Source organism: Nestor notabilis, unplaced genomic scaffold (genome assembly GCF_000696875.1).
Source record: "Nestor notabilis isolate BGI_N333 unplaced genomic scaffold, ASM69687v1 scaffold29136, whole genome shotgun sequence".
In the NCBI taxonomy this organism is placed as follows: domain Eukaryota; kingdom Metazoa; phylum Chordata; class Aves; order Psittaciformes; family Psittacidae; genus Nestor; species Nestor notabilis.
The window spans coordinates 14,798-38,823 of NW_009933787.1; the positions used below are offsets into that span (position 1 = coordinate 14,798).

At 39.1% G+C, this 24,026-nt stretch overlaps 1 protein-coding gene across 1 annotated transcript in view; it reads left to right on the forward strand.

Moving 5' to 3' along the window:
* Positions 1 to 23,778, forward strand: part of COL1A2 (collagen, type I, alpha 2) — a gene marked incomplete at its 5' end in the record, with an annotated part of 37,350 nt that extends 13,572 nt beyond the window's left edge. The window contains 36 exons of the mRNA XM_010017041.1: positions 1,309 to 1,407; positions 1,493 to 1,537; positions 1,645 to 1,743; positions 2,280 to 2,333; positions 2,434 to 2,541; positions 3,404 to 3,457; positions 3,563 to 3,661; positions 4,538 to 4,591; positions 4,975 to 5,073; positions 5,836 to 5,889; positions 6,538 to 6,591; positions 6,718 to 6,771; positions 6,873 to 6,926; positions 7,744 to 7,788; positions 8,849 to 8,947; positions 9,675 to 9,782; positions 11,131 to 11,184; positions 11,533 to 11,586; positions 12,142 to 12,195; positions 12,304 to 12,357; positions 12,450 to 12,557; positions 13,524 to 13,577; positions 13,671 to 13,724; positions 13,866 to 14,027; positions 15,358 to 15,465; positions 15,853 to 15,960; positions 17,653 to 17,706; positions 17,809 to 17,916; positions 18,101 to 18,154; positions 18,497 to 18,604; positions 19,266 to 19,319; positions 19,453 to 19,560; positions 20,001 to 20,247; positions 20,663 to 20,853; positions 22,031 to 22,273; positions 22,860 to 23,778. Of these exons, the coding sequence (XP_010015343.1) occupies positions 1,309 to 1,407; positions 1,493 to 1,537; positions 1,645 to 1,743; positions 2,280 to 2,333; positions 2,434 to 2,541; positions 3,404 to 3,457; positions 3,563 to 3,661; positions 4,538 to 4,591; positions 4,975 to 5,073; positions 5,836 to 5,889; positions 6,538 to 6,591; positions 6,718 to 6,771; positions 6,873 to 6,926; positions 7,744 to 7,788; positions 8,849 to 8,947; positions 9,675 to 9,782; positions 11,131 to 11,184; positions 11,533 to 11,586; positions 12,142 to 12,195; positions 12,304 to 12,357; positions 12,450 to 12,557; positions 13,524 to 13,577; positions 13,671 to 13,724; positions 13,866 to 14,027; positions 15,358 to 15,465; positions 15,853 to 15,960; positions 17,653 to 17,706; positions 17,809 to 17,916; positions 18,101 to 18,154; positions 18,497 to 18,604; positions 19,266 to 19,319; positions 19,453 to 19,560; positions 20,001 to 20,247; positions 20,663 to 20,853; positions 22,031 to 22,273; positions 22,860 to 23,006 (3,303 nt within the window). The remainder of the gene's footprint in view (positions 1 to 1,308; positions 1,408 to 1,492; positions 1,538 to 1,644; positions 1,744 to 2,279; positions 2,334 to 2,433; positions 2,542 to 3,403; positions 3,458 to 3,562; positions 3,662 to 4,537; positions 4,592 to 4,974; positions 5,074 to 5,835; positions 5,890 to 6,537; positions 6,592 to 6,717; positions 6,772 to 6,872; positions 6,927 to 7,743; positions 7,789 to 8,848; positions 8,948 to 9,674; positions 9,783 to 11,130; positions 11,185 to 11,532; positions 11,587 to 12,141; positions 12,196 to 12,303; positions 12,358 to 12,449; positions 12,558 to 13,523; positions 13,578 to 13,670; positions 13,725 to 13,865; positions 14,028 to 15,357; positions 15,466 to 15,852; positions 15,961 to 17,652; positions 17,707 to 17,808; positions 17,917 to 18,100; positions 18,155 to 18,496; positions 18,605 to 19,265; positions 19,320 to 19,452; positions 19,561 to 20,000; positions 20,248 to 20,662; positions 20,854 to 22,030; positions 22,274 to 22,859) is intronic.
* Between the last annotated feature and the right edge of the window lie 248 nt (positions 23,779 to 24,026).

Sequence of the window (24,026 nt, forward strand, 5' to 3'; positions counted from 1 at the left end):
TCCTATATGGTGCAGTTGTACACGCCTTTGAGGGGTGACATGGATCATAATAAATAAACAAAGTAGCAGTTTACGTCACTTTACGGAAGTAGCAGAGGACCAAGAAGCTGTAGTTGAGTATCAGGCTCCTTCCAACCTAACTTTTTGAAATTACAATGAAGAAATTTCATTTAAACTTTTCACATTTAGGGCAGTACCATTTTGCTCTTGCCAAATGTAACTTAGGTAATTCAGTTTATTGCTCAGATCTTAGCATATTTACCTGGATAAGAGTCTCATTATTTTGAATTTTACTTTGTCCAGGGAAGGGCAGAGGATCTGGGGTGAGAGTACCCCTTGTACTGCATTTACAAATTTCACTGACCGTTTGCCAGGAAGCTCAGAGCTGACTGCACATAGATATAGTGTGATACAGTTTTTCACCCTTACAAACATACATGAATTCCGTGTCACAGCAGACAAAACTCTTGCCTTGATCTACCTTTAGAAGAAAATGGAATATTATTTGTTAGATCTCTTAATATTAACTGCAGGGAAGATGACAAAAAATTGAGATCCCATTCTGGTTATTCTTGTCAAAAGGCAAGACTTTTGGAAACCATGATGTCTTCTCTGGCACAGATGTGAGTGTGGTTACAGCATGTTATTTCAAGAGAGGACTGCCTATTTGTCTAGGGTGAACTCTGACTGCCTAGAGAATTGCAGAAGAGAAGTTGTCATAGTATTCAGGGGTTTATAGTAGACTTAGTGAATACAAGCTTCCGAGAGTAAAACCAAGAGCTTTTCTTGTCATTTACTCCACCGTGAACACCATCCTAGAGCTCTCTGATCAGGCATCACTTTGCATTTTGCATCAGTGCAAATTGCATCTTAAGGTGCAAGATAATGGTCAGCTGGGTCTCATATGCTATGAGGCATCTCAGGCGCATCTCAGGCGCATCTCAGGCCAATGCTGGAAGCATATGGCTGCAGCTAAGACCAGAATCTTAATTCTGATTTTCTAGATCAACCTTCTGTGCAAACCTTGGCAATAATGAAGCTTTTCAGATATGCTGAGCATCTGTTGTTCCTGTGTTAGCCATCAGCCTTGATGGAACATTGCTAGACATCCCAGCTTCAGTGACTTTAAAATCCAGTAAAAGCCCTCAGCCTCCTGATTTCCTGGCCTCTTAAGTGGGAATATATATGTACGTGTGTATATATATGATTGTCTTCTTATGTCAGGCTGATACAAGATTGCTCCACTATTGTCCTAACACCCCTAATATTGTGTACACTGACAGAGGGCTCTGTCCTTCTCTCAAACAGGGTGAAATTGGACCTGCTGGTAATGTTGGTCCTACTGGTCCTGCTGGCCCAAGAGGAGAGATTGGACTTCCTGGTTCTAGTGGTCCTGTTGGCCCTCCAGTGAGTAACTTGACAGACTTCATCTATTGTTGGATGGGTGCACTTGAGACTCTGAATTAACCACTACTGTTATCTTTCTTAATAGGGGAACCCTGGTGCTAATGGTCTCCCAGGGGCTAAAGGTGCAGCTGTAAGTACAACCATACTCACACTTGATTGCTCCAAAAATACCAATTTACTTAGTGCAACAGAAAAGATAACAGGCTTGTAATACCTTTTTTACCCTCTGCTGGACAGGGTCTTCCCGGTGTTGCTGGAGCTCCTGGTCTGCCTGGTCCCCGTGGTATTCCTGGTCCTCCTGGCCCTGCTGGCCCTAGTGGTGCTAGAGGACTTGTGGTAAGTGACTTTGTGTATTGTATGTCTTCATCTGAAAATTGGTCACAGTGTCCTTCATTGTAAAAGATTTCCTCTGGATATATTTTTCTATTAAATGGAGACATTTTTTTCTTGCTCCACTATAATTAAACATCACAGTTCATTTATGTGTCTCACAGCTTACTTCAAATGCTGAGACTGAGGGGTTCACTTTGCACTCCCTTTGAGTGCAAGGATTGTTAAGCTCTGTCCATGTTGATAGTATCAAAAGAGATGTGGCAGCAGTCTCACAAACAAGTCCTCAGTGGGTATCCTCAGTAGAGGGACCAGCCCTGAATGTGTCAATTACTGTCATTTCTAAGCATCTTTTTAATATGTTTGTTTTCATGCCTGTTAAGCCTGTAATACAGTTGTGTTCATGGACCATATATGACAATAATGGCAGACATGGCATTGCATGATTAAAAAGTTGTTGGATTCAATGAAAAGCTGTCGAGGTAGAAGAGAGATTTTTGAAATTATGCTTAATTTTATGATCTTTTTGCTTTGGACTCTAGGGTGAACCAGGCCCTGCTGGTGCCAAGGGAGAAAGTGGTAACAAGGGTGAGCCTGTAAGTATGGCAACAGGGGAAGTTCTTTTTAATGAAAAAGCCTGGTAATATCTGCAACACAGTGTCTGATTTCTTCTTTTGCTCTGTTTGCCTGAAATAGGGTGCTGCTGGACCCGCTGGCCCTCCTGGTCCTAGTGGTGAGGAAGGCAAGAGAGGCAGCAATGGTGAACCTGGCTCTGCTGGTCCCCCGGGCCCTGCTGGTCTAAGAGTAAGTTTTATTTTAATGTTCCGGAAGTAGAAGCAAAAAGGAAATAAAGCTGCAATCACAAAGGCAAATTAAGTAATTATGAGTAATTGAATTTACATTAATGCTATTAAGCAAAGATCATTTGCAGTTCTGGAGCGTTTTGATTAGTTGGGACCACACCTATTTTTGGTTTGTATTAGTGATGTTTAGTATCTTACCCTTGAAGTAATTAGAGGGTGCTTTGATTTGACCACTGTATAACAGTGAATTATCTTTGATTACTCTTAAAGCTTTGTCATGGGTTTAACAGCTTAAAATAGATAATTGGCTGATGCATACATAATGTGAGGCAATACATTTTGATTCAGTGTGTTCAAGTGCGCCTAGTACCCTTTTCAGTGGGAGAGGAAACCACTCCATGAACTTCAGGAGGCATGTGGTTTCATGCATGGAAAGAATTCACAGGAAAATAATAGGGAAAATGACAGTGTTTCCACCAGATTTTTTTGGTAGAGATAAAGATTCAGTGTTGCACCTTGAGTAGGGTTTACAGAGTCATAGGGAAGCCAGTAACTCCCTACAGAGAAGTGAAGATGAAACTGTGTGGGCCCAGTTGTGGGATCCTAGCTGTTGGCTAGGGCCATTATTAGATTACAATGAACACTGAAAATGCTCTGATACAAGCAGATTTGAACTTTAAGAAATCTAAAGGAAGTATTTTTTTCACAATATACATTTACACTCAGGTGTCTGTGCTTAGACCTGTACTCAGCTCAAATTCAGCAGACCTGCTTGGAAGGCTGAAATTTAGCAACCACTAGCCACTCTACAGAAACAGATTTATTTCTTTCCCTTTCTAGATTTCTTTTGTGTTCACTTGCAGGGTGTGCCTGGATCTCGTGGTCTCCCTGGAGCTGATGGCAGAGCTGGTGTCATGGTAAGATTTTTGTCTCGGTCACTGTTTCTAAACCATCTTCTTTTATATATGGATGTGTGATGCTTTTTGCTACCTCTGCCTAATTTCGTTTATTTATTTTGGTAGGGACCTGCTGGTAACCGTGGTGCTAGTGGACCTGTTGGTGCTAAGGGTCCTAATGGTGATGCTGGCCGTCCTGGTGAGCCTGGTCTTATGGGTCCAAGAGTAAGTTTGAACTCTGTGATGTAAGTTTGAACTGTGCAAGAAGAAAATTACTTACAATTTAGGGACAAAATTATTCAGAAATCCAACTGCAAAAATTCAGCCTGTGCTACCCGTAGTTAGGGCACTTCCACCACTCTACTGAAAAAGCATCCACGAGGAAATGATTAAGAAGCATCCAAATGTTTATTGAAATGAGTTTCTTTTGTATGTGGCAGCATTTGATTGCCTAGTCATGGAGCAATGGTCCCCTGTACAGGATACTGCATTGACTTCTGAGAGGAGGTTCCACTTGTGATTTTTACAGTATGTGATCATTGAAGTCACAGCTGAAGTATGTTTGTGTTCTCTTTAACTAACTAGAAGAAAAGCAAACCCTACTAAAATGTTGTGAGATGGCTGATCACAATGGCTGATTCAGTTTTATTTTGCAAATCATTTTACTGAAAACAACCTTCCAACTTTACTGGTGCTGGCTGCAGATGGATTATGTCCATGCCATTGTCCTTTGACCTCTTTAATCTACTCTTTCTCTTCTGCCCCACCTTGTAAAATGAAAGAGTTTTCAATGCACATCTGACCTATTAGGCATCTAAGAACATTTAAGTACATTCTCTTCTAAAGTAGAGCCTAAATAAGTTTATCTGAGTGAAAAAGGCATTTACCTATACTGATTTCAACTGGCATGGGAGCAAACACTGCCAGATTAAACTTGAGTGAGTTTTAGATGTAAATTTGATGGTACATACAACCCTGTTTCCACACTGTATATTTGTAACCTGGTGTCTGTGTGTGTGTGCTCAAATGTAGAAAAAAATTTTGGTTGATTGTTGAGTGAGTTGGTTTCCTTCTAAAACCATGAAACCTTTCCTTTCTCAGGGTCTCCCAGGTCAGCCTGGAAGTCCAGGACCTGCTGGCAAGGAGGGCCCTGTTGTAAGTACTTTGCTTTTCATTCTGTTTCCCCATTGCATGTAAACCATAGACATAAACTGAGATATTTAAAAAGCAGAGACCTCAGCAATGAGTTCTAACACAACCCTGTGTAAAACCAGCAAGATTTTACCATCATATTACTCACAAGTTCAGTGAGAAACTTTCCATTCATTTCTGTGGGTCTCAGATCAGGCCTGTGTCCTGGAAATGGAAGAAGAAATACACAGTTCTACAAAAAAGGAGAAAAATGGAGGAATGCATGAGCATGCAATGTATAAACAGTGTTTAAAAGTTAAATGGCATTTGCTTCCTGTCAGTACATGTTTCTCCTGAACTCTAATTAAATTACTCCAGCCATTTAATAGTATCATTTCTTTTTCTAGGGTTTCCCTGGAGCAGATGGCAGGGTTGGGCCAATTGGTCCAGCTGGTAATAGAGGTGAGCCTGGTAACATTGGATTCCCTGGACCAAAAGGTCCCACTGTAAGTACAATACAAAAACTTTCTATTACTATGAAGGTATTTCCAGAACTAATCTGTAGGTCCCCAACTCTAACAATCAAACACATCCCCCTGTGTCCTCCTGTACTGCCTATTGGATCACATCCAAGAGTTCTGTTTTACATTATTTTCCAGTTTTCTAAACTATGATTAACAATGAAACAAAAAATGAGAACCAATTTAATTAGTTTAGGAATATATGGACATCGAAATTACTAGAAAAATATATATCTGTATTGTAATTTCTACGTGTCTGTTCTATCATTTCTGTATATACACTTCAGTAAAAGTTCTGTAAAGGTTGGCCACCAAGCCTAAGTTTCAGTTCCAGAGTATTGTTATTTATGGAGCACAATCCAAAGCTCACTTAATTTAGAAACAAAGCTACCTATGCAGTGTGGCTCTTGACATGTCACACAGAGACCACATAGAACAATAATCATGTCCTGGATTTGTGGTGTTGCTATACAAACACACGCATATAGACATATATATAGTGTGTTGCATGGTAAACTGTGCAGAGTGTCATCAATTATGATCTAAAAAAATAAAGGAATGGAGTTTTGAAAAACAGAGACAAACAAGGCAGATGAAGCTTGTGGGTGTTTTAATTAGGGTTAAAGAAATATTACAGTAAAGTCCTGGCAAGGAGTGTATCAGTGTCTGTTTAGTACAGACACCGATTTAAACTGAATCTAACATGAAGTATTGGTTAACTTTCATATCTTTTTCTTTCAACTTTAGGGTGAACCTGGCAAACCTGGTGAAAGAGGCAATGTTGGTCTTGCTGGCCCACGGGTATGTGGACATGTTTTCTCTATCAACCTCCAGATAGAATAAAGGAGATTTTCTAAATCTTTGTAATAAGATAGTATTGTCTTTTGTAAGCGTGAGTAGATGATGAAATAGAAATGCACTTGGGAATGCATTTGTCTAGCTTCTTATCAGTTGGAACTATTACTTAAGGGATAAATTAAAACTACCCTTCTTGGGTATTAATTGGGTAATAAATTATGGGGTGTTAGCTTCCTATTAAGAGGAAAAAATAGCACTCCCTGTGCAGATTTTTAAGGACAGTGTATGGTTTCTAATTCATCCTGTAAATTTCCAACTTCTTACTGACAGTTGAAAGTTACTAATTTTTCCATTTAAGGGACCAAATAATTGGTCTGTTGTAGGAAAAATGCTATCAGCAAGGCTCCTATAATCTGTAATTCCAAAAGAAGTTTCCTTAAGGATGAATGTACTGCAATAATTAAAATAATCACCAGCATTTAAAATTATAATCATCTTTAGTGCCCTTTGACAGTGAAGCAGTTACAATTAAATGATTATGTTCAAAATAACCAGCCAGAAACCTGTAGTTTTGGCACAGAATCACTTTAGAGAGAGATTATTATAAAAAACCAAAACTTTGATAACAGCTTTCTACTTGAACACATTTAGGGTGCTCCTGGTCCAGAGGGAAACAACGGTGCTCAAGGTCCTCCTGGAGTCACTGTAAGTAACAGCCTCCACACAGATCCAATCTGTGAGTTACTTTTCAGTAATTAGACTTCCAATTTTAGAACCTGTTTTCCTGTATTTCTGATTGCAAGTTAATTGCTTGGTTTTCATTCCATCCAGGGCAACCAAGGTGGAAAGGGTGAACAGGGTCCCGCTGGCCCTCCTGGCTTCCAAGTAAGTAACTGTGTTCTGTGCTCAGTCTTATCTATGGTCTACCAAGCAGCTTAAGAGCTGCTGCTTTAACTTTATTTCCACTCTTGTTTCTTTACACTTAGGGTCTGCCAGGTCCGTCGGGTCCAGCTGGTGAAGCTGGTAAACCAGGCGAAAGGGTGAGTGACAGATACAGTATTCCACATGTAGGGGCAGGCATTGCGTAAGCATTATGTTTACAATAGCACATGTGGTGAAACAAGAGCCTGTTGGATCCATTTGCCAAAGCAAAGCAATCCATGTTATATGCAAAGTTTAATAGTCCCTTTCGTTAAAGCTAGCCGCAAATGATCAAGGTCCATTGGAATTCGCAACATACTTCTTTTTTCAAAGTTCTAGTATGAAACTGAGCAAAGCTGGTCCTTTGCTTTTCAGGCCTAAAATATGCTCCCTCCTCTGGAAGACAAGATAGTACATGAAAAATACTTTACTTCAAATGTCTTTTAAAATCTTCAATTTAACCTGTTACTCCAGTTATATGCTTTTGCACCTCAATTGATTTCAGTGAATTGACAATGATGTACAACTGAGGTAGTTCAGTGGTAGTTCTAAGTTCTGCTTAAAGTGTGTGGTGTAATCTCCAAATTGTGCATCCTGTATGTCATAACCACCTTTAACATTTATAGTTACATCTCTCTGTGTCCCTGTACAAGAGTTTACATTGTATGAACCTGAAAAATGAGATTGAAATTCAATAGCTCATTCTCATCTCTTTCTTCAGATGAGAAATTATCTCATGTGTGCTTTGAAATATTGTGCAACTGTATGAGAAGGGTTTATTTCTGTGTATCTAAAAGACTGGGTTTAGTCTGAAGATTTTCAATATGCTGCTGCAATTTGAGAGCATTTCTATGTACTGCTAAGAAACAAAGCACAATTTAAGCTAATAAGTTTGCTTTAGAAATAAGCTTTATCAATACATCTGATCTCTTCTAGGGTCTTCATGGTGAATTTGGTGTCCCTGGTCCTGCTGGCCCAAGAGTGAGTAACTCATTTAAGATCTAGTACAGACTTTCTTAATAATGTGTTCAGTGATAATAGTAGCTATGTACTTTCCCATGTTTCTCAAGACAAATATGCCAACCCTTCCTCCTGATGACAAGAGCTTCCACCTTTGTGATATCTGCATATTTCATAAATATATTTTTTCTTCTTCTGCCTCTGTCATTAACAAAATGTATGTAAAAATAATTAAAAGATCTATTAATTGGGGAACATCACTACACTATAAGTTAGCCTTCTGCATCATTGGTGCTTTTTAGCAGTGTGCTATCTCTCCTTGAGTCAGTTCTTTGACCACATTATAGATTCTCAAACAAACTCCCAGATTCTCCATCATAACTAAAAGTATGCATATATGCCTTATCGTATTATTCATTGTTGTCCAGCTTTATCACACTGGGATAATTTGGTACATTTTTAGTTAAGGAAGAAAATTAACACTATCCCAGCCCAAACCAGGACAGTTGAACTGGTATTTCTATGTTTGATAGATCTACTGTGCATTTAAGCCCAGTGTCTGGCTACTACCATGTCTCCAGATGACCTCTGTTTCAGAATTTATCCTTATACCTGTTGTTAATATACAGGTCACATTAGCAGGCTTTAGGTGTCACCTTTATTCTCCAATATTCATTAGGCATTTGCCACTGTAAAAATAATCATTTGCCAATTACTATGGCTCTAATTTCACTCGAATCTATAACGTGCCCTCTAACTGGTATCAGAAGCTTCATTTGACAATAGAATGCAAGACACTGTTACCAGAGTGAGCACAGTAGCCAAGATTCATGTTCAAGAAGTACTTGTCAGCTGTTACCGTCATGCAAGACTTTAATTCTTCACTTTGCTATATTTGTGTCAAAAGCTAGAGCCAATACTTAGAACCATTTCAGTTAATTTCTACACAATTCTATTACAGTTCCTAATGGTTTGTTCAAACAAAAATGGATTGCATTGTCATTACTACTAGTCAGTGCTTTTAAACCTCTAAGCTACAGAACAGTTCAAGGAAGAACTCAAATCAGACTGTCTCCTGCAGGGTGAACGTGGTCCTCCTGGTGAAAGTGGTGCTGTTGGTCCTGCCGGTCCCATTGGAAGCCGTGGTCCATCTGGCCCTCCAGGCCCTGATGGTAACAAGGTATGCCTCTTCCAGCTGCCATTGCCTTACTATTGAATTTCTGATGAAGACAGTCCAAGACCTTCTTTCCTAAGAGTGTAAACAATTACTGGTAATAGGTAGCTACATAGATACCATAGCTCCTAGGTCATTTCTTCAAGTGGTAAAGCCCCATCCCAGCTAGTCCACACTAATACTAAAGGTTCTTATGTTTAACACTATAGGTGATGGGAAGGGAATTCCAGCTTGGACTCAGTTAGAATACAGCTTGTCAGCTGGATATACCATTATTCTGTTTTGAGATAGGGTCTGAGATTTTGGCCAAAATTCATGCTGACTTCTATTTATACCCACCTTTACTTATACACAAGAAGTTCTTTTGTCTAGTAATATTTCCCTCAAAACATCAGCTCAATAATGAGCAGTTATCTAACAAAATAACATTGGCTTGATGCTAACTGAACATAGTCTTAGTTTTCAAGATTTTAATGGGTAGTCCTCTATAGAAATTTAGTTTGGAATATGGGACACCCTAAAACTTCAGGAGCCAACAGAATTGGAGAAAGTGTTCACTCCTGGCATCTTCACTAGCTGAAAAAGTAAAATAACTATAATAGCTTAAGACAAAATACTACTTCTTTCACTGTTTACAAGCAAACAGAATGATGGGCAAAATAGTAATGACAGAATTTTGTTCCAAATTATGTGAATGATTTAACTGTTTTACATAATATGCTGTTGCTGCTAGGGTGAGCCTGGCAATGTTGGTGCTGCTGGTGGTCCTGGTCCTGCTGGCCCTGGTGGAATCCCAGGAGAGAGAGGTGTTGCTGGTGTTCCAGGAGGCAAGGGTGAAAAGGTAAAGTGGACAATTAGATTTGTTACTGCAGGCACAGGTTTGAGAGATGCTTGAATTTCACTAACTTAAAAACTCTGCAGGTTACCCCAATGCATCTTCTATTTACTGTGAAATTGTATTTACTTAGTAGTCAGTAAATAGAGGTTTTTTTGGTGTAACAGGCTCACAGTCTTTTCTAAGATTGTATTTTGATCTTTGCTCAGCATTTGGAATTGGTTTAAGTGCAGTTAGTTCTTTACAGGATTGATTAACAATGAGCTTATCTTTACCAAAGAAATACTAAATCTGTCTTTGAGTACAGACTTTATAGTAGGCATGGGCCTGCTGATCACAAAGGTCTGAGTCTCTGATTGAATCTGTGACTGCTCTAGGTGCAGTGACTATGATACAAGTAAATCAAATAAGTTTGAAACTTGACTATGAAACAAGTAAATACAAGTTACAAAATTTTCATTATTATATCAGTTTTCTGTTTTAGCCAGTGTAAACCCTTATATAAAGCTGTGAAGTCTGTTTGCAAGTCCTGTTGCTACCTCTGCTTAATCCATTATCTATAAAATTGACTTTTATCTTATGTACATCTCATCTCATATTCTTTTCTGTTCGTTATTTAAACTGAGATTTCTAGAACTGCTTTATTTTTGTTGACTGAAAAAAATCCATGGCCATTTAGCATAAATGGAGCTGTAAGGAAATTAAGGTGAAAATTGCTTGCAACTTTTTATAAAACACTATTTACTGACATGCAGATAAATGCAGAAGAGTAGAACGTGTTAAAAAAAAGAGATAGAACAGAGGCTAGTCTGATTCCTTGACACTGGGGATGGCCTGGATATAACTTCTTGTTATAAAAAACATACAGCATTTTCTGTCACCACTCATATGATATCATTTTTAACAGTAGTTTTCCTGCTTCAAATAGAACATGTAACATGAATCCAAAAGGATTTTTGTGTATGGTTATTTCTTGACCAAAAGAAAAGGGATTTTGAGTGGGAATTTACATTCATAATTTGGAATGTATATCATCTTGGTTTCAAACTTTTTATTACATTCAAAACTCCTGCCACCTGAGGGAAACTAAGTAGGTTTCCCAGGAAAGAAGCAGGCTTATAATTCTGGAAAGCATGTCAGGCCCCTTTGCAAATTCTCATTTTGCAAGTCAGTATATACTCAGCAATAACAATGAAATAGTAAAGTCCATTCTCAAAAAACCTTAGCATGATAAGCATCTCATATTATATGCAAGTAATACATGGATACTCAACAAACAGTTCAAGACTTCTTTCATGCAAACTGTTGTTTTTGTTAGCAACATAAGTTTTTTTTTCTCTTCTATGTGTTCTAGGGTCCTCCAGGTCTGAGAGGTGATACTGGTGCAACTGGAAGAGATGGTGCCCGTGTAAGTATCTGTTGGTTCTACTTGAGTTTACCTGGCTACATCTCCAAACTTAAGTGACTGAAAGGGATACTCAGGACTTAAATTTTCCACTGTATTGCATTTCTCCTTATATCTGCTCACTTTTGATATAATGCAATATGATTTTGTTTCCCCTTGTCCAGGGATGTTTGAATTTGGGGGGACAGAGAGAAAAGTGATCACTTTTCATGCACACAAGCAGAGAAATGACGGTTGTTCAGTGTGACATTATCCTCAGCCCAGACAGCTAATTCTAATGGCAGCCAGCAAAGTAACATAAAATTATAATTACATGTTGTTAGAAATGGTGTCCTGTCTCTTGATCTATAGGGTCTCCCTGGTGCTATTGGTGCTCCTGGCCCTGCTGGTGGTGCTGGTGAACGGGTAAGTCTATTCTTTGAATGAAAAAGTGTCTTGCTTTTATACAGTTTATCCACACATGAATACTTAAGACGAGGAGTTCCAGAAAAATAATTCCATCTTTCTAGCGTTCAGGAGTTCTACAAGATTTTCACATTTTGGGGGCAAGAGTTATTGGGACCGTAGATAAAGTTTGCCATTGCTCCAAACCTTTTCCTGAAAGGGCAGGGAAAGGATGCACATCTATGTGGCAGTGGGTTATATGGGGAGAAAATTCTGATTTACGCTTTGTCTGAATTCTTCCCAGTTGAAGCTAATCTTCATACTCCTCCTTACAGTGTGAAAAGAGGTTTTGAAACGGTGATGTACAACCACACATTAGCTCAGAATGATTCTTTATTCTGTCTGAGTATTGTTAGAAATTATTAATACAGGGTGGGTCAAACCAGAATCATTTTCAGTAACACCCTTTCCATTGGGAGAGCCTCGCTGTATGTGTCTGTAACACAAGACCATCTGTCCTGACTGCAGTGAGGCCTTCTTCCACAGTGTCATAACGTTTTCTTCCCTCTGTTTTAGGGTGAAGGAGGTCCTGCTGGTCCAGCTGGTCCTGCTGGTGCCCGTGGTATCCCTGTAAGTCACAGTTCCTACAACTATTCCTGTGTCAAAAACATGATGTTTAGAAAAAAGCCTTTTTAAAGCCCATTCCAACCAGTCCTCTCTTCTCTGTCCTCTCTTTAGGGTGAACGTGGTGAGCCTGGTCCTGTAGGTCCTAATGGATTTGCTGGACCTCCTGTGAGTATTGTTTGCAGTTTACTCTTACTGTTGCCAGGCCATTCCTCTATTTCCTTTACAACTTCTCATTCTGTGTGTTATTCTGCCCATAGGGTGCAGCCGGTCAGCCTGGTGCTAAAGGCGAGCGTGGGCCTAAAGGACCTAAGGGTGAAATTGGACCAACAGGTGCTATTGGCCCAATTGGTGCTTCTGGACCACCAGTAAGTGAACTGTGTCTTTGTGAAATGCATAGTTCTTAACTGTGTTATGCAAGCAATATGCTAGCCTGAAGGCCTTGAGTTTCGAAAAGGTAATTAAAAGAAGAAACAAAAGTTCAAACTGGGCTGTGAGGAAAGTCACCATGCTGATTTTCACACATTATATGAACTTTTTCGGTCTATTTATGTGGGCTCAGATCATGAGTCAGGAACTGAAATGAAGAGAAAAAAGTAATTTATAACTTGCCCTGAAGATCAGCAAAATCTGTCTATCTTGGACCATTCAGGGGGTGATTGTGTGTAAGTTCTGAGCTGAGGATGCTGATACCTTTCTCTCAAAGACAGGATATGCTGTCACAATCTGATTTTCAGGCCAAGTCATCCTGAAGTATATGCGCAAATTGGTCTGTGCACCCACTTGCACACAGGCTTTTCATGTGTTAACAACTTCATAGAACAAAGGTTCTACTTCACTTGCATGCAGCCTGTTATTCAGGAGCTGGTTGAAAAAAAGGCTTGACAAAAAGTCAGGCCCTGGTATTTCAAATACTTTAAAGTGTTGCAGGACAGCGTGGCTTGGGATTCTTATTGTATGATTCCAATAGAGAATACAGGCCCTTGCACTACATGGCTGCATTAGTCCTACGGTGCAGAGGACTTGCTGCTCTTTGCCTTACTATGTCTTTCACATTTTGACTTTCAGATTTGCTTAGATGTATGTAACATCTGCTAGGCAAATTCACTTGAATCATAAATGTCTTATGTAGCTCTTCTCAGTCGTTAGAATAGCGATACAAAATGTCAGAATTTATTACTGCAGTATTAGGACAGGAATTGTGGGTTTGGTCCCAGTCCTTCTCCTGTTAAAGTAAAAAGCAAAATTGCCTTTAACTTCCGTTAAAGTGAGTCTGAGCCCTTATTATTAACACTCTGCCTGGTTCATCTGTCTTTTCAATCTTTCATACATAGGGCCCTGCTGGAGCTGCTGGTCCTGCTGGCCCTCGTGGTGATGCTGGTCCTCCCGTAAGTCTTCAGGCTTTTGGTACTGACATTGTTCCTTTTCAGGAGGTCATTGTTTCCTTTAAACCAAATCTTCCTTTTAACTGTTATTTTTAGGGTATGACTGGTTTCCCTGGTGCTGCTGGAAGAGTTGGTCCTCCTGGCCCTGCTGTAAGTAATGAATAAAGTTCTAATGGGAGATAAGTCTCAAGCTGCATGGTTAGGGATAATATAATAATACACATAAAAATAAATTTGTTCTCCCCAATTAATGGGTCTATATCATAATATCATATTCATACTCAATCCTAGGGCATCACTGGTCCTCCTGGTCCTCCTGGCCCAGCTGGCAAAGATGGTGCTAGAGGTCTACGTGGTGATGTTGGTCCAGTTGGCCGTACTGGTGAACAAGGTATTGCTGGCCCACCTGGTTTTGCTGGTGAGAAAGGTCCATCTGGAGAGGCTGGTGCTGCTGTAAGTTACTGAGTATCATACCTTGTTAAAAATGTTTCTCTTCTTCTAAATGTTATGGCTTCTAAGATACTTCTGGTATTTCTGAAGGGGTTTTCACTTTTATCCACAAATTTAGCAAGGCTTTTAAATAGAAGCTCCACTTGAGGCTTGAGAAATTGTTTATAGACATGTTTGACAAACATGCCATAAAAAGTGAACCTGATGGATGGGTCAGGTTTTAATCTGTTGCATCTTTCCCAACATCTTTCCCATCTTTCCCCAAATGAAATTAGCAAGGCTAACCACAGAAGAAATTACTACTTAGTCTGAGAAAGGGAAGCAGAATCTCCAGCTCTAAATTGAGCAAAACAAGAAACATGTGAACATCCATTTAGAGCAATCACAAGTCATTTCTGCATCAGAAATTTTAATTTGTGAAGATCACAATGTTGAAGTTATCTGGCCCCAGTTGTCTGGCTTATAATTATGCAAATAATTGATTACTTTTTAGTGTCTTTAACCTTGCACATCCAGAATTACTGGCTTTTAAAAAGTCAGACACATTTCTGTTTTATGGAAGCATGGCCTTGTGTGAATTACCACTATTAATTCTCAATAAAAAATTATAGAAAGTTTTTCCGGGATCTGCAGAAGTTGCAGCTAAGAATGAAATCTTCAGTGTCAGTCATACACATTTATTAGAATTTTGTAGGTGATAATGAAAATTTGCTCCTTAATGTCCAGCATAAAGTAATATATCTTCTATTTTTTATAGTCTAATTCAGTTTGAATTATGAAAATTTACAGTCAGTAGTTGAAAGTTAGGATGAAAATTTAGGGTGATCTGTTAGGCTGATTACTCAGCCTGATTACATTTGATGCTCAAATTGCAATGAAACAGAAAAGTCACTTAAACTTTACCTTTAAAATGGTCATTAGAGAGCCCTAATGGTTGTTTGGAGTTGTCAGATACCACCTACGTATCTTCTAAGGCTGTTTCATGATCAGTCTTAGATGATCAGCAGTATGAGATTCTCTCACATAGTCATCTTCTCTTACTGAATACTCCAACTTTCATGCCTTGTTACTGAATGGGAAAGGAAAAAGCATGTGTATAATGTTGTTGAGAAACAGCATTTTCACTGGAAAATGGATGTAAGGGGAGTATAACCAGCATTATCTTCTTATGGACCTTGAGCCTTGAAGTTTAAAGTCTTATGGCATGGCGTCAACTTCTTCCATGCAGGAACTATCACTACACACATTGAGATCCTTGAAAATGAGAAATATGCAGGGGAATAAAACTTAATTCTTCTCTATTAATGTAAGTAATATTGTCTTCATGTCATAGGGTCCTCCTGGTTCACCAGGTCCTCAGGGTATTCTTGGTGCTCCTGGTATCCTTGGTCTGCCAGGCTCTCGGGGAGAACGTGGTCTTCCGGGCATCTCTGGAGCAACAGTAAGTATATGACTAGTTAATTGCTTTAAATAGATACGTGCAAAGAAAAAAGTTGAGGTTTTCTCTTATGGGAAGCTAGAGAAATGGAGATGTAGATTCTGCTGTTTCCGTTGCTGCTGCAGACAGAGAATATGGACTTAACAGAGGAGTAGAAGAAATTACTGCTTGCTGAAGGCAAACAAGACTTGTGTCAGCAGATGAGCAAAGGTAGAAAATTGAAAATGAAGATAGTATTTGGTGTAGTTAGGTATCTTGTGTCCTGGTTCTTTTTCACTTCCAGAATCGATTGCAGATAAATGTTTCTCTTAGATATAGGCCAAAAGTTCTGTAAGACTGATTTGTGTTATATTATAACGTCACATTTTGTTACCACTGTTCCTGTATTAGGGTGAACCTGGTCCCCTCGGTGTTTCTGGTCCTCCTGGTGCCCGTGGTCCCTCTGGTCCTGTGGGTTCCCCTGGTCCAAATGGTGCTCCTGGTGAAGCTGGTCGTGATGTAAGCAATGTCTTATTTCCTTTTCAGTATTGCTTTTGTTTTATTGTAAGCCAAAGACAAATACACACTAAAAATTGATGCAACTGGAAGCTGTTCTGCTAGCAAACCTGTACCTTATGGTGTCTTCAGGGAAAATTATAGCAGGATTATAATAGAGGTGGATCCCCCTCCCTGTCCCCAGCTAGGTGACAAATTCTTCAAGGAACAAGTTGTGTCTGAAATACTTCCTGGAGTCACTGTCAGAATCTTTTGAATTTTTACTTAATTGCCAATAAAGATGGAGTGGGGAAAAGAGTAAGTCATTGTTGGAGCTGGAGAAAAAAAAATACATCCCAGAGGATAAGGTTTTGGCTATAGAGAATAGTAATTCAGGAAAGCTTGTTCCCAGCAAATTTTCTTAAACATCATGTTAGATGCAACATACATGTCTTTCAGGTAAGTATAAAAACTGCAGTCACATTTACTCGAGGGATCTAGTGATTCATGGTATTGAAAACAAAGTGTTTTTTAATTTAAGGCCCACTCAGAGGGCATATAAAGATCACACAAAATGTTTCAATTCAGTTATTGAACTTGTGCAACACTTAGCACTGTTTTGGAGTGCTAGCAAACCAGATGCTCTTTAACATTGTGGCTGAGCTACATAATATTTCCCAATGTGCATTCCCTTACCACAAGGTGTAAAGTATGCCTTCAGGCTAAAAACATGACCTGCCTGTGTAGCATGTACTGCTGAACTTCAGAGATCCACACAGGTTAAGACACAGTGGAGAACCTGAGTCCTGTGCTGCAAGGGGAATGTAGGAACACTGGAGCAGAACAAATTGCTTCATCTAATGCCCTACCTCATGGGTGCTTACTTGGAGGACAGAGCCCTGCTCTCAGCTCTTCATAGAGAAGCAAATAAATTTGTTCATCCAGTCCAGGCATCCAAGGTAGAAGTTCACCTTGAATAAGGGCATCCATATAGTGGTTATACATGACTTTCACTTTAAGAATAATTGAAGTAAAACATTAACACACTGTCTTGTCTCCTGTCAGGATAACTGTATCAGGCTTTCTCTGAGCCTTATCAGGAAAGCTAATTAGATAACCTGAAGCACTGTTAATGTAGAACTTCTGCAAGTCCCGAGACTTACAGGATCTCAAAGAGATCAGAAAATAGTAATTAAAAAGAAACAAACCTTTTGTTCTGTGGGAACTTCCTGAAGGAAGAGTTTTGCTAGTGTACACAGTGAAACAGTTGAAGTGAAATTATCAAAGGAAGTCATTTAAGCTTGTGAAGTACCACAACAAAGTAATTTAGCTGTGACTACTATTTTAATCCTTTTCTCACCACTGGCATTTTTCACCTCAAAAGTAGGTCTCTGTTTTACAAGAGTGCAAGCTAGATGAAGACCACTATTGTCCTGAGCTTTTCTTTTAGAGCAATATGGAAAAACACAGTAATTTTCTTCTACACTGAACCTGTAAAACCTCAAGTATTTGAATGCTATCATATTTTTCTAAGAACATTAATATTATTTAGGGGATTTGAGACTGGCATCTCTAAGGAGACCTTGGTTGTCTTCAAGGTTTGTGCTATCCCATCTCAATATCTTCTTATTCTCACTGGGACAGATAGACTGACACACAGTTCTGTGTGACATGAAGGTTGATGGACTTTAATGTTTTTTCATGGTATTTTAACAGGGCAATCCTGGAAACGATGGTCCTCCAGGCCGTGATGGTGCTCCTGGTTTCAAGGTAACTTGTTCTTTTCTTTATTTCATAATCATGGAAGAAATAATCCAATGTGTCAGTCAGTAATAACACACTGTCTTTCCTTTTCTATTCCTTTGTTCCCAGGGTGAGCGTGGTGCTCCTGGTAACCCTGGTCCCAGTGGTGCTGTGGGTGCTCCTGGTGCTCATGGCCAAGTTGGTCCTTCTGGAAAGCCTGGCAACCGCGGTGAACCTGTAAGTTGATGAGACCTTAATGGTTTTGATTGACACAGAACTACCATTTGTCTATCATATATATACGTTATACATCAAACCTCTACAATATGTGGATAATTGCTTTCTGCAGAGATATGTTTAGCATGGAACCTTTATTAGGTATAGTATAGAGCAGTGACATAATTCTCTATTCCTGTTTCAGGGTCCTGCTGGTGCTGTCGGTCCTGCTGGTGCTTTTGGTCCAAGAGGTCTTGCTGTAAGTCTGATTTCTAAATCCCTTACCACACTGATGCAAGAAAATATGCTTTATTAATAAGGACTCACGACTATGCTCAAGATATGGCCCCAAAAAGTAGTGCTTAAGGAGCTGTAAATATTTATAGACCTAGAATCTCGATTGCCATTCTTCATTTATGGGACTGATCCCAAAGCTTTTGGGATTGACACTCTTCCTGGGTGTGTTAACAGGGTGTACATACATATATATCAGGGGAAGCCCTGGGCATAACATAGAATGCTCATGCTTAATCCTTGCTTTGACAGAAGAATATGCTTGAAGCCTCTGTTTTTTTCCTCTGACACCTATATCCTTTCCTAGGGCCCACAAGGTCCACGTGGTGAGAAAGGTGAACCTGGTGATAAGGGGCATAGAGGTCTGCCTGGCTTGAAGGGACACAACGGATTGCAGGGTCTCCCTGGTCTTGCTGTAAGTAAATGATTTTCAGGATTTTCAATATAAACAGAAAAAAAAAATACGCACAACCCAGCAGGTTGATACCACTTGCTCCACTCTGCACCATCTTTCAAAGGCCATAAGATTCTCTTTAACACTCAACACTCCTTACATAAAATGGTGAATTTTGATACTGACATTTTATTTAGGCAATTTAGATATTGCCAAGTTTTATTTAGAACTGTACCATAGTTGCCCTGAAGCTTGCCTGCATTTGGCTAGCAGAGAATTCAAAAAGCTCTGCCAGTCTTCTAATACTATTTCATATTTCTGCCAGAAATTGTAAAGCCATTGTATCGCAGACAAGCAGAAGTAAGTTGTAGATTTCTTTTCCCCCTTAAATACTGGTATCCTGTTTAGGAATTCTGACTTCTGTTTTAAAGTTTTCTCTGAAAATCTGAGGAAACAATACAAAGAAAGAGTTTTATAGATTATCACCTTAAATACCTCTTTGTGCTCTCTCTCCTCCCCAAACAGGCCTTTTATACCCCAACTCCACTAATAGTGCATTAGCCCTAGATTCACATTCTCTGAGCACAAATACACATGCAGACTACAGCTCTTTCTTGAATCATGCAAATACAAATGTATGCCATTGCATTTTTTTACTGAGTATGTGTGTCTTTCCCAATAGGGCCAACATGGTGATCAAGGTCCTCCTGGTAACAATGGCCCAGCTGGCCCAAGGGTATGTGAATTATACAGCATATTCAAATAACTCTCCCATCCCTTTTGTGCAATATATATGCACACTCCCCTTTATATGAAGCTCTATTTGTAGTGTTTTCTACTGCCATTAAACCGTTCAAGTTTCCTTTTAGGGTCCACCTGGTCCTTCTGGTCCTCCTGGTAAAGACGGTCGCAATGGTCTCCCTGGACCTATTGGTCCTGCTGGTGCACGTGGCTCTCATGGTAGCCAAGGCCCTGCTGTAAGTATAATGTATTTTTTGTTGATTTAACACATTTATGACACAGTTACAAGAAAATCACTTCAAAAGCTTAGCAGTTTAGGATAAGATGTGGGTTTATTTACTTAAAAAAAAAATAATTAAAAATTAAAAAAAGAAGTTCCAAATGTCTGTTGTTTTTTAACATTAAACATTTCCCTAATACACTTAAACCTGAAGTCCTTGTTCATTCCTTATGGCCAGAAAGCAAATACACAAATAAAATGTTGCAGTCCTACACTGTGCATCTTCCACTTCTTGAGCCCACTGTAGTCACCACGGGGCAAGTCCGTATGTGCTGCCTCAGTTTAGAGCTGACAGTGCTAGGAGTTAAGCAGGGCTGTTCAGGTGTGGAAGCATTTCACTGAAAGAAACATATGTCTAAAGAATGCTTCTTGGCTTTTGCTTTTGAAAACCTTTAGGGTCCTCCTGGTCCCCCTGGTCCCCCTGGTCCTCCTGGTCCCAATGGTGGTGGATATGAGGTTGGCTATGATGCAGAATACTACCGGGCTGATCAGCCTGCTCTCAGACCCAAGGATTATGAAGTTGATGCCACTCTGAAAACACTGAACAATCAAATTGAGACTTTGCTGACCCCAGAAGGCTCCAGAAAGAACCCAGCTCGCACCTGCCGTGACCTAAGGCTCAGCCACCCAGAATGGAGCAGCGGTATGTTAGTGCCAGATGTTTGCCCCTTCTGGCTCAGGGAGTCCTTCCAGCTCACTAGCTCTCTTTGATGAATGGTATCCTTGGCCACCCAGTGAAAAGACTAAATGACCCATGAAGAAGTTTTCTTTGCCTCCACTGAAAATAGATCTCTGAAAAGCTCTTTATAGCTATTGTTGCATGATTATTGCAGTATTTTTTCAAAATAATACAAAATTTTTTAACCTGAGCTTTCAAATACAGTTTCTTATACATTAACAATCTAATATATGCATTTATCCCAGTTATCACCTTAATATTGTACCTAGTTGTGATATTTGTGACCTCTCTGAGTTCCTATAGCAAACAAATGAATATAAACTGAATGCAGACATTAAGCTGAGCAAACTATTGTTTACATTTCTTTCCTCCATGGCAGGCTTCTACTGGATTGATCCTAACCAAGGCTGCTCTGCAGATGCCATTAGAGCATACTGTGACTTTGCCACTGGTGAGACTTGCATCCATGCCAACCCTGACAATATTCCTGCCAAGAACTGGTACATCAACAAGAATCCCAAGGACAAGAAGCACGTATGGTTTGGTGAAACTATCAATGGTGGCAGCCAGGTAAGTAGTGGATGGAAGGATGATTGTTCCCTAGAGTGCTGTCTGATGAATTCCCAATTCACTGACTCTCAGAAAGAAAACATATAAATTAAGCTCTTAGAGGGGAAATGTGATAAAGGGAACTACCTTTTATCCCAAGGGAACAGAGCTTCAGTTCTGGTTTGGATCACAGTTTGCTAAGAAGATTTCTCAGTATCTATTTTTTTCTTGGAAATAAAATGATCAATTTTATTTTGCAAATGATCAATTCAGCATAACTAATGGTTATTGCTAAGGGAAGCCTGGACTGGAATGTGGTACATTAGTATAAAGACAATGCAGAAACTGCCTGAAAAAGTAAGAAAAAAATCTTTGCTTATTCTTTTGATTGAGCTTTTTTTATGTATGACACTAATATGAATATGTGTAATATTTATATTAGTGTATAGTGTATATATATTAGTGTATATTATTTATATGTGTAATAATACACATATAAATGTGTAGTATAAAGATATTTATATTACACATCACAGATCCGGAGTGTATGCCACTGCAACATTCAGAATTGCCAGTGTAATTCAAAACAAGAAATATGTTTACTTGCACATTAGATAAATTAGACAAAACTGCCAGTTGCAACTAAATCACTTCTTTACACTAAAGAGTAATTACGTAATTCTTAAATTGAATTGCAATCACAGTGTCCAAGATCTTTAATAGAAGAACATAAGATTGATCTCACTGGGTCAAAACAGTCTAGCGCCCTGTTTCTTAAAGTGGCTTTAAGTAGATACTATATAAGAATGTAAGAATGAAGTAAACTTTTGTAATATCCACAGACACTATTCTATTTGACTAAAATAAAAAACTCGGGTTTTTCTTGAGACAGGCATTGCTTCTGTACATCTTGAACTTGTCTGGTCTTATCTTTGAATCCACACAAACTGTTAACACCCTATCTTGGACCAGAGTTCTACAATGTAACTACATTTACTCATGTCCAGTTTTCAGCCTACTCCTACTAGTTTTATTTGATGCTCTTTAGCTCTGGAGTTGCAATAGACAAGCAATTGCAGACTTATATGATTTTTTTTTTTTTTTTTTAATATTCCTAGAGCAAATATCACATAGTTCCACTACAGACATCCACCTTTCCCCAGCAGTACCACTGACTGTGTTCCTTTCTGTTTTTCAGTTTGAATACAATGATGAAGGAGTGACCTCAAAGGATATGGCCACCCAACTTGCCTTCATGCGTCTGCTGGCCAACCATGCCTCCCAGAACATCACCTACCACTGCAAGAACAGCATTGCTTATATGGATGAAGAAACTGGCAACCTTAAAAAGGCTGTCATACTGCAGGGATCCAACGATGTTGAACTACGAGCTGAAGGCAACAGCAGATTCACTTTCAGTGTTCTTGAGGATGGCTGCTCTGTAAGTAATGTAGAAACCATGGATTGCCCATGTTTAAGCACATGATTAGGGACAGAGTTGGGCTTTGATTCAGAATTAGAGCATCAGTCAGACCAGCAAATTTTTACCCAGTGAAGATAAATAGCCCACAAAACCAGCTATGCCAGATCTTTAACAAGTGGGAAGGACTGGAGTACAAACAAATTCTGCCTCGTACTGTGCAGTGTGGCAAAAAAAAAAAAAAAAAGCTTTTCAGGGGGACTAGACCCAAATTCTGTTTAAGCTGAAGATTGATAAGAAAACAATGCACAAGTTGTAAGAGGGGCAGGATCTTTAAGTCTTGAAAAACTCAGGCAGGGTTTTCTGAGGATTTAACACCAGTGAATAATAGGGTAGTTCATGTAGACCATCACACATATGACTTCAGAAGATTAAAGTAAACGTTTTCTCTGTATCAGCACTCTAAATACTTGGATATGGGTATCTAATTTGCAAACAACAGCAGCAAAATTAGTATAAAATTATTTCGGAAATTATCCATTCTGGTGAAGCAATTCTCAATACTATGAACAGTACAATAATAATTGCAATGAATCTTCTCTTGCAGAGAAAGAACAACCAATGGGGCAAAACAATCATTGAATACAGAACAAATAAGCCATCCCGCTTGCCCATCCTTGACATTGCACCTTTGGATATTGGCGGCGCTGATCAAGAATTCGGTTTGGACATTGGCCCAGTCTGTTTCAAATGAATGAACTAAAATTAACTTAAAGCCTCTCCCAAATTATTCTCTTGTCATTCCTTTTTATAATGAAAGCTGACTCCTTCCATTTCTTCTGTTCATCTACTTGCTTAAACTCTGGGCGAAAGAGAAGGAGAAGAATTGATTGGAGCATTGTGCAATGAGATTTAATACAGCCCCAAGAGGACTTGGAAGTCTTTCAAGATTTAACACCTTGCTTTGGGAAATGTCAACCTTTGTAAAGAAAAAAAAAACCAAAATAAAAAAATCATGAAAGTTTGCACCACTTGTGGCCTTTGAATATCTTCCACAGAGGAAGTTTAAAACCATGACTCCCAAAGGTTTAAGCTACCTTATACACTAAATCAAGTGTGACCCACATCTTCTGTAGGTGCTTCTCCATATGCTCTGAGGTACTTTCAGTTCCACTCAAAATACAGTGGTGCTAATTGCATTATTACAGACTATCTTTCCAATACTTGAACTTTGATGGTGCTAATAGCATTTGAAGTATCACTTCTCTGTTTCTTTGAAGTCTGTCTCAAAACTTCGAATGTCCTGTCTCACCCACAGCTTAAGCATGTGGATAATTTTTCCTTGCTTTGTCCTCTTTTTCCAAAATCAGGTGTTCCCATTTTTGAATCTCATTTCCATCTCCTACAATGGGTTAAAAAAAAAAATCATCATTTCTCAAGAAAAGAAAGAAAATGTATTTTGTATATGTGAGATGTTTAAATAAATTGTGAAAAAAAAAAAAATAAAGCATGTCCAGTGTTCCAAAGGAAACTATTTAATGATTTAAGTTACTTGCTTAGATGCATTGGCAGATATTCATACCTAGAATTTACAATACATTTGCATAAGTGCAGCTACCTTGACCCATTGTTGTAAAGCATTTGCTTAGAGCATTCGAAGGCTGCCTACAACTGTCCTAAGGGTGTGATTGTCTACTTGACTCTTTGTTCCAACAGCACCTTTTGAGACGTCAAAGAACTCAGTAACTCTGTGCCTTGTAGTATTAGAAGTTCA